The 8,604-nt window shown below is 58.1% G+C and overlaps 1 protein-coding gene across 1 annotated transcript; it reads left to right on the forward strand.

The window, feature by feature from the left end:
• Positions 1 to 416: 416 nt before the first annotated feature.
• SP7 (Sp7 transcription factor) lies at positions 417 to 8,126 on the forward strand. The gene is made up of 2 exons (XM_057703576.1): positions 417 to 454; positions 5,206 to 8,126. Exons 1-2 carry the CDS (start codon positions 434 to 436, stop codon positions 6,478 to 6,480), a joined length of 1,296 nt encoding a protein of 431 aa, XP_057559559.1. The 5' UTR covers positions 417 to 433; the 3' UTR covers positions 6,481 to 8,126.
• Positions 8,127 to 8,604: the final 478 nt, after the last annotated feature.

Below are 8,604 nucleotides of genomic sequence, written 5' to 3' on the forward strand. Positions count from 1 at the left end.
GGCGCAGGGCGTGGGACACCTGGGCCCACCGTCCCTCTGCCCTTGCCCTCGGCACCCTCCGGCACGCCCTGACAACTTGTCCTGTCCCTACCCTCTCCTGCTTCCAGCCCTTCTCCGGGAGCCCCGTTTCTCCTCTGCTGCCCAGATCCCTTCTTTGGGGAGCTCAGCAAATGGAGCAGGAAATTTGGACCCTCTGCCTCCCTCCCTCGCCCTGCTCATTGGATCCGGAGGCTTCTCCGCTGGGAAAGCTGTAATTAGAGGGTGGATCCCTACAGACAGAGAGCAGCCCCCCCACCCCCACCCCCCAGTCCCTTCTAACTTTAGATCTCTTCTCTCCCATTCTCCCATTCTCCCTCCCTCTCCCTCTCCCTCTCTCTACGGCTCAGCTCTCTCCATCTGCCTGGCTCCTTGGGACCCGTTCCCCAGCCTCAGGATGGCGTCCTCCCTGCTTGAGGTAACTGCCCCCTCCTTCCCCCAGGACACCAGCCACGATCTTAATGGTCCTAATCCCTGTCCACGTCCCACCTCCCACCTCATACAGACAGTAGCTGTGCTGCCTGTTACTGCCAGGGTTCAGAGGAGTGGGGAGCAGGGGGGCAGGAGAAAGGGGAGGAGAGAGCAGGGCCAGGGGTCAGAGAGCAAAGGAGGATGAGAGCGGACTAGGTTAGAAGAAGGCAGGGACCCCGAAGATCAGCCAAGCACACCAACTCTGAGGAGTGGAAAAGGGATGGAGAAAGGAGGAGGCGAGGGAGGAGAGAGGAGTGGGAGAGAGAGAAGCGGGTAGCAGACACGGGGAGAGAAGAAGGCCAGGGGACTGGCCGAGCAGGCACAGAGGAGCAGTGACGACATGGTTCCTTGGGGGTCCTGGGTCTCCAGACTCTTAGCCGAAGCGGTGTCCTGTCTGGTTGGTAGGTGGGGAGGGGGCTGGGCTTCTGGGCTGGTAGGAGAGGAGGTGGGCAATGAGAGAAGGGAATGGGCAGTCCCTGCATGTGGTGGGGCTGACCAGAGGAACTGGGCCCAGGCCTGAGAGGCAACCAAGGAGGAGGGCCAGGGTCTGAGGCCGCCTGCCCGGCTCACAAATATTTAGCTTTCAGCCAAAGACAAACTCAGCTCTATTTTGGGAGTGGGAGGCTCCAGGGCGGACTGGGCCACTTCCCCTCCAGGCTGGGACCCCAGCATCCCTTGTCTCTGGCACTGGGGACGGAGGGAACCAGGGTACCATGGGGGTCAGGGGTTGGGGGCTTGAGAAATCGTTACTTCTGCCAGGGCTCTGGGGGGACTCATGGCACATAGTTGGAAATGGGGACTCACACTCACTCAGAGCCTGTTTGAATGTCCTGAGTTCTCCTAGCTTCTGGGTCTCTGACTCTGTGTCTCTGTCACCACCTCTGCTTTCTGGGTCCCTCTGCAGGAATTTGGGACCAGAGAGCCCTCCCCAAAGATCAACTCCCATCAGTAGCCTTGACCTTCTGTATTCTTGGGCCCCTCTAAAGGCCCCATCCCTGCTCCCAGTGCACTAGCTCAGGTCCAAGGGGCAATGGGCCAAACAGGAAGCCGACTCACTCAAGCCTGCAGCAGAGGTGTGTGTGTGTGAGATGCACGGGGAGTCTTTTAACACCTGTGTTCACTGGCCTGCGTGGAAGTGTCAGAATGTAAAGCAGCATGCCTGCACACGTGGCTGGCTTTGTGAGAGCACAGGTATGTGTGTGGGTATAAGCTGGGTCACCTGAGTATCTGTTAGTCCAAGTGGGGGACGGTGTGGGGTGTGGCAATCTGGTGGCTAGCGAGTTTGCGACTGAGTTTGAGGGAAAGGCATGCAAGGCAATGGGTGTACACCACGGCCCAGTCAGGGGGCGCTCAGGTGCCGTGCTCTCGCCCCACTGCAAGGGGGCAGGTCGCTCTCCCCGCCATCTCCCCAAGAGACACTTGATCGAGACATCATTGAAACACTGTGGTTGGTCTTGAGGAAGCTGGAGGACTAAGGTGCATGGAAGTCCTGGGTCCACCCAAGGCAGGGGCAGTGTCAGTGGGTGTGGGCTTCATGCCAGAGTTGCCAGCGTGGCACTGGTGGCTGCAGGAGCCGCTAGGCCAGAGGCCTGCTGGAAAGACACTGGATTGGAGTAGCACTTGGCAAGAAGAGCGTGTCGTGGAAACCAGACTTTCATGTCCCTCACTCCCCATGAGCTGGAGATGCCTCCAACACCAAGGCTTCCAGCCTCTCTTTCACCTATTTTGGGTGGCACGTGGGCCCTCAACCTTCTTCTCCCACTCCCATCAGGAAGTCCTTTTTGGCAGTGGGAAGAACTTGGGGGTTCAGAGAGGACATCTTGGTGGGAGGCTCGGCTGGGCTGTGTGAGTTGCAGAGGAATAGGGAGGGGGGAGATATGGGGGTGGGGGCTAGATGGGATGGAGACTTGGAAGTTGGGAAAACTAAACAACTTGGGAGGAGGCTGAAAGTGGAGTAGAAGCTGGGACCTTGGGTACCCAGAGCCTATGGCCAGTCAGCGCTCAGATGTCCAGTGAATATTTCAGTGGGAGGTCAGCAGAAAGACAGGGCTCTCCTCCCTGGGTGGGTGAGAGAGTTGGGACAGCTCCTTATCTTGTTCCTTCCCCAGGGACTCCCCCTTCAGTACTTAAAGCCTGTTTTGTTGTGGTTGTCCTTGTTTCCAATGAATGGTGGGTGGAAGTAAGAGGAAAAACAACTTGAAGGTGGCCCCTGGGCCCCCAGGATGGGGATACAGAGTATTTGGGATCTTTAACCAGGACCCTCTCCGCAGTGCTCAGCAGAGCCCAAGCAGCAAGAGAAGGAAACCGAGGCTGTGGTGAGACTTAGCCAGGTGCCCAGCTCTTGGCCTCCAGAACCTACACAACCCACCGAGTGGTCTGGTGCCTTGCCCCCCCTTCCCTGCCCTCAGGGGCCCTGGGGGCCTCTGCTGCCCAGTGCTGGGGTCTCCTGTTGGCCTGGGGCTGCTTGCCTTCTTTCACCTCTCCTTCCCTCCCTACGGCTGGGTGGGGTCCCTGGGCTTGGCTGAGGCCCCTGTGGCCACAGTGTGAGGGCCGGGCGGGGGGGACGGCGTCGGCGTTTTTAAAAATAAACCGACCGCAGGGAAACCAACGGAGCCGGGCCGGGCCGGGCAGGCAGAGGGGGGAGGGGGTGGTCAGGGGGAGAAGGAGGGAGGAGTGGCCTGGTCTGGGGGTTTTCTGGGGCCCAGCACCGTGGGGATTTTCTCTTAGGTAGGACATCTGCCTTCCTCCTCCCCCTCCCCCTTTTCTTTTTTCACCCTCCTTTCTTTTCATCTGTTTTCATGTGCCTTCCTTGCCCAGTCTCTTTCCATCACCTCTCTTGCTTTGTTTATTCTGCTTTCCTCTCTCTCCCTCCTTTTTGTTGTTTTTTCCCTTTCTTCTCTTTTGGGTCCCTGCCCATTTCTGCCTCTGGGGGCCAGCTTCCCCTCTGTTTTCACTCCGCCACCATCACCCCTCCCCGGACTGGGGGGTGGGGGGGGACTTTTATGTCAGGTCCTTACCCTGCAGGGTCCTCTGCTCCGGTGTCTCTGAGTCTCTGCCTCTCTCCTTTTACCCCTCCTTTCTGCTCCGATTTGCCTCCTGCCCCATCAGCTACCCTGCTTTACTCACCCTCTGCTGGGGAGATTAGAGGTTCCAGGGAAACCCTAGCTAGGAAGGACACAGGGCTTCTGCCACGGCCAGATTTGAGGACGTTTTCAGTGGCTCAAATTTGGAAGTCCATGGGGTTCAACAGGACCTCAGAGAGAGGTAACTGGACGGGGGGAACCGCAGGTTTGCATTTGGGGAGCAGTGCAAAGCTGGCAACTGCACACACCCCTCACTGCAAACACTGGACCCCAGATCTACCTGTAGGATTGGTGTCACAGGCACATACCGCACATATCACATGCTAGGAGCTAGCAGGCCGGTCTAGGAACCCTGGATTCTTGGGTTCTTTTTCAGTTTTACTGGGAAGGCACCAGGTACATGTTTTTTTGAGGGCTCCAGTCAGGGAACTGTACAGGGTCAGCTTTTGGGGGCATCTTTTTTTTTTGGTGGGATTCTCAGTAATGGGTGCCTATCTATGCGAGCCAGGGATCCAGGAGGGCATCTCCTTCTGGGATGCCCTGCGGCTGACCCAGGGAGGGGTACCATGAGCTCCTGAGGGATGGTGATCTCAGGGTGGTCTGCCCTGGTAGCAGCAGCACGATGGGCCTGAAGGGCATTGTGTGTTTCTAAAAGACCCCCGTGCCCCACATCTACACACGTCTTCCTTCTCTCACTGTGCTGGAGGGGTGAAGAGAGGCCAACTACGTGGTGTCTATGTGTTAGGGGACACTGAGGCATGGGGGTGTGTGGCTTTGAGCCAGTATCTTAGCCATCCCAATTTCTTGCCCTGGAGGGGCGTGAAGACTTCAGTTCTCCCAGCCCTCCCAAAGGGTTACCAGCTGGCTCCACAAAGCAGGAGGTGCCCAATGCCCGCTTGAAAGACATTTTTGCCTCAGCCACAGTCCTGGCTTGGCGGCAGCCCTGTTCCCTCTCAATGTCCCAGTGTCTCTGCCGTCGCTTCCTCTCGCTCCCCAGCCCCAGGGTCCCTGCCAAGAGAAAGAGATTCCTTACCAGGGACACGAGGACACTGCTTCAGGGAGACCAGGCCACTGCCTTAGTCAGGAGATGAAGCAGAGACAGGAAGTGAATAAGGGGTCAAGTTGGGAAAATCTGGAACGGGGGCGACTACAGTCCCCTAAGGCTTCGCCTTCTACCCAGGCAGCTCTCTCAGACTCATCTTTCCTGTCCAAGTCCCTGACCATGGCCTCTCCTTCCGGCCCACTTCCAAGGGTCAGGATCCCTAATTCTCACCAGACCCAGGTGCTGCCTCTATCCCCAGCTCTTCTCACGGCTATTTAAGAAGCATCTCCCATTCCTCAGAGGCCCTTGCACACCCCCAGCACCACAGGGAGCTCTGCTTCCTGCTTGCTGGGTTGGGCGTTAGGCGGCCGTCTTGGTCCCTTGCTCTTTTTCCAGACTCCATCTGAGATCTGCCCTGGGTCCCAGTCCTCACTGCCCCCCACCCCAACTCTGATTCCCCATCCTTTTCAACTCTTCCTCGACCCCTTGTTCCGTTCTCCAGGTCTCTGCGGTGCGCAGTCCTCCTGCGCATGTCCTCCTCCCCCTCTAAGCAGTGCTTTCCTCTCGCCACAGGAGGAAGCTCACTATGGCTCCAGTCCCCTGGCCATGCTGACGGCAGCGTGCAGCAAATTTGGTGGCTCCAGCCCTCTGCGGGACTCAACGACGCTGGGCAAAGCAGGCACAAAGAAGCCATACTCTGTGGGCAGTGACCTTTCAGCCCCCAAAACCATGGGGGACGCCTACCCAGCTCCCTTTTCAAGCACCAATGGGCTCCTCTCACCTGCAGGCAGTCCTCCAGCACCCACCTCGGGCTATGCCAATGACTATCCTCCCTTTTCCCACTCATTCCCTGGGCCCACGGGTACCCAGGACCCTGGGCTACTAGTGCCCAAGGGCCACAGCTCTTCTGACTGCCTGCCCAGTGTCTACACCTCTCTGGACATGGCACACCCCTATGGCTCCTGGTACAAGGCAGGCATCCACGCAGGCATCTCACCAGGCCCTGGCAATGCTCCTACGCCTTGGTGGGACATGCACCCTGGGGGCAACTGGCTAGGTGGCGGGCAGGGCCAGGGTGATGGGCTGCAAGGGACACTACCCACTGGCCCTGCTCAACCTCCACTGAACCCCCAGCTGCCCACCTACCCGTCCGACTTTGCCCCCCTTAATCCAGCCCCCTACCCAGCTCCTCACCTCCTGCAACCAGGGCCCCAGCATGTCTTGCCCCAAGATGTCTATAAACCCAAGGCAGTGGGCAACAGCGGGCAGCTGGAGGGGAGCGGTGGAGCCAAGCCCCCGCGGGGTGCAGGCACAGGGGGCGGTGCTGGCTACGGGGGCAGTGGAGCGGGGCGCTCCTCCTGCGACTGCCCCAACTGCCAGGAGCTAGAGCGCCTGGGCGCTGCAGCGGCCGGGCTGCGGAAGAAGCCGATCCACAGCTGTCACATCCCCGGCTGCGGCAAGGTATACGGCAAGGCTTCGCACCTGAAGGCCCACTTGCGCTGGCACACGGGCGAGAGGCCCTTCGTCTGCAACTGGCTCTTCTGCGGCAAGAGGTTCACCCGATCGGACGAGCTGGAGCGCCACGTGCGCACTCACACCCGGGAGAAGAAATTCACCTGCCTGCTCTGCTCCAAGCGCTTTACCCGAAGTGATCACCTGAGCAAACACCAACGCACCCACGGCGAGCCAGGCCCAGGACCCCCGCCCAGTGGCCCCAAGGAGCTGGGGGAGGGCCGCGGTGCAGGGGAAGAGGAGGCCAGTCAGACGCCCCGACCTTCAGCCTCACCAGCGCCTGCAGAAAAAGCCCCTGAAGGCAGTCCAGAGCAGAGCAATCTGCTGGAGATCTGAGCCCGGTTGAGGTGTCTAGCCCCTGGGCTGCCTTGCCAGCCCCTCCTGGCTCTGTGGACCACTGCTTGCCCCTCACTCCCTTTGCCCCATGCATGCTGCCCTTTGGGACTAGCTCCATTCCCACCCCCACCCCCCTTCTGGGCCTGGGTATCTCCTTGCACGCCTCCTCAGCTCACTTCCTCCCCTTGCCACGAGCCCCTTGGGCAAACTCTCATCTCAGGCCCTCATCTCGTGCCTGATCTCTGCTCTTCAGCTTCCGAAGCTCTCTCCTTGCCACTGCTGTTTCTCTCTCCTCTGCTCTTACCACACCAGCTCACTTTCCCTCCATTTTGGGCTCCCGACACTTTATTTCTCCCTCTCACTAACTCCTTGACGTGCATCTTTTCTGCTTCCCAAGCTTATTTACCGCTGTCCCTTAGCTCCCAGGCTCCAGTCTTCTCAACTTCGTAGTCCACTGTCTTCCATGCTCCAGAGCGTTCTTCCTTTTTACAAACACAGTCATGACGATGATGATGATGATGTATTGCCCCCTGGTGGCCTCTTCGGTAGGGACCACAGTTGGGGGATTGGGGTAAGTGACCTGGCAGGGAGCAGGGTGCCAAGAGGGGGGCAGACCAGTGGGGATCTGATCCCAAAGATGGGGTGACCCCAGGGTCAGGGAGGCTGCCCCCAGGCCTGTATATTTAACCCCTATTTTCCAAGAGAAATGAATAGTAATAATAATAATTCTATTTATCTAAGTTATGATGACAGGTCAGGTAGAGTGAGCTGGGGAGGGAAGGGGTCCATTTCTGCTATGGAAATTTTAGCCCAATGCATCTCTGTCTAGAAAAAGTGATAGTGGAGATCTTGTTAATAGAATTTCCACCATCAGGGTCTCAGTTAATGGTGTTTCTCTTAATGGAATCTCTGCTAATACGGTTGATTAGCTAGATCTCTGTTGAAGAGTTAATGGGATATCTTACGATCAGGGGATCTCTAATATTTCCAGTCCTGGCCAGAAGCTGTGAAACCTCAAGTCCTATGGAGGGGAGGACTGGAATGTACCCCAGCTCCCTTGACCCCAGAGCAGGTTCTTCCACTGCCCCTCCCCTGACACCATGACCCCATCAGGCTAATCCCTTGTTGCTGTGGTAACGGAGAGCTTGCAGCTGCCATCTTAGACATGCTCTTTGGGGAAGCCCACCTAAGCCGAGGAGGACATTGGTTTGGAGATGTCTCTCCTGAAGAATAGGTGGGAAAGGCTTTCTCTGGGATCAGATCAAGAAAATCAAGTATTTATTGAGTGCCTACTCTGTGCAAGGCACTGTGCTAGGCTGGCGCCTAGAAGCAATGCGAAAGAAGAATTATAGAGCTAGGAGGACAGAGGTCCCCAAGCTGACTTGGGGGTGCATCCACAGCCCCCAACCTGGGACTTCCGATGCTCCCAACTCCACCTCCAGTGACTTTTAAAGCCGCTTCGTGCCTTTGAATGCCTTTCCTGTGACTTTGGATCCTCCTTTTCTATCTCTTGCTCCCTCAAGGCCCCAAGTTACAGGGTTAAAGCCGCCGGAGCTTGGGGAGAGGGTAATATTGTGGAAGGGAAGGGATCATGCCCTCATGGAGTCTTTTTTTTTTTTTTAATTTAATAAATAAAAGTTCGATTTAAAATTTTGTCCTGGTGAGAAAAGAGGAAGAGGAGGGAAGAAGAGCGAGCCACAGGATTTCTCCTTGGCAAACTGGGGAGTCCCCGAGGGCACTGTGTCGTGCCGGTTTGCACGTTACGCCCGGGGTCGAATACTTGGGCGGCCCGGCCCTGCGGCGGAAGTCAGTTTTTGACCGCCCAAAGCTCTCTACGGAGTCGAGAAGGCGAAGAGGTTTTCTTCCCTGACTCTTTCTCGGGCTCGGCAACCGGCGGACCTGGCCTGGGCCGCGGCCGGGCCGCGCGCCGGCCCCGCGGTCGCCGTGCGGACGAGGTGCGGCTCCCGCGGGCGGACCCGCCTGGCACGTAACCCGCCCCCCCCCGGCCCTGCAATCAGTCGTGCCCGCCACGGGCTTAGCGGAGGAACAAAAGCCACTCTGTGGCGGCCAGCCCCCAGCCACAATAGGGCTTTGTGCGGCCTCCGCCCCCTGTGGCTCCCCCGC

Source organism: Hippopotamus amphibius, chromosome 12 (genome assembly GCF_030028045.1).
Source record: "Hippopotamus amphibius kiboko isolate mHipAmp2 chromosome 12, mHipAmp2.hap2, whole genome shotgun sequence".
Lineage (NCBI taxonomy): Eukaryota > Metazoa > Chordata > Mammalia > Artiodactyla > Hippopotamidae > Hippopotamus > Hippopotamus amphibius.

Excerpts from the sequence above, each read along its gene's own strand:
- SP7 (XM_057703576.1), top strand. The coding sequence starts at position 434 with ATGGCGTCCTCCCTGCTTGAG. Across the intron at positions 455-5,205 it reads TGGCGTCCTCCCTGCTTGAG|GAGGAAGCTCACTATGGCTC; the intron begins GTAACTGCCCCC and ends CTCTCGCCACAG.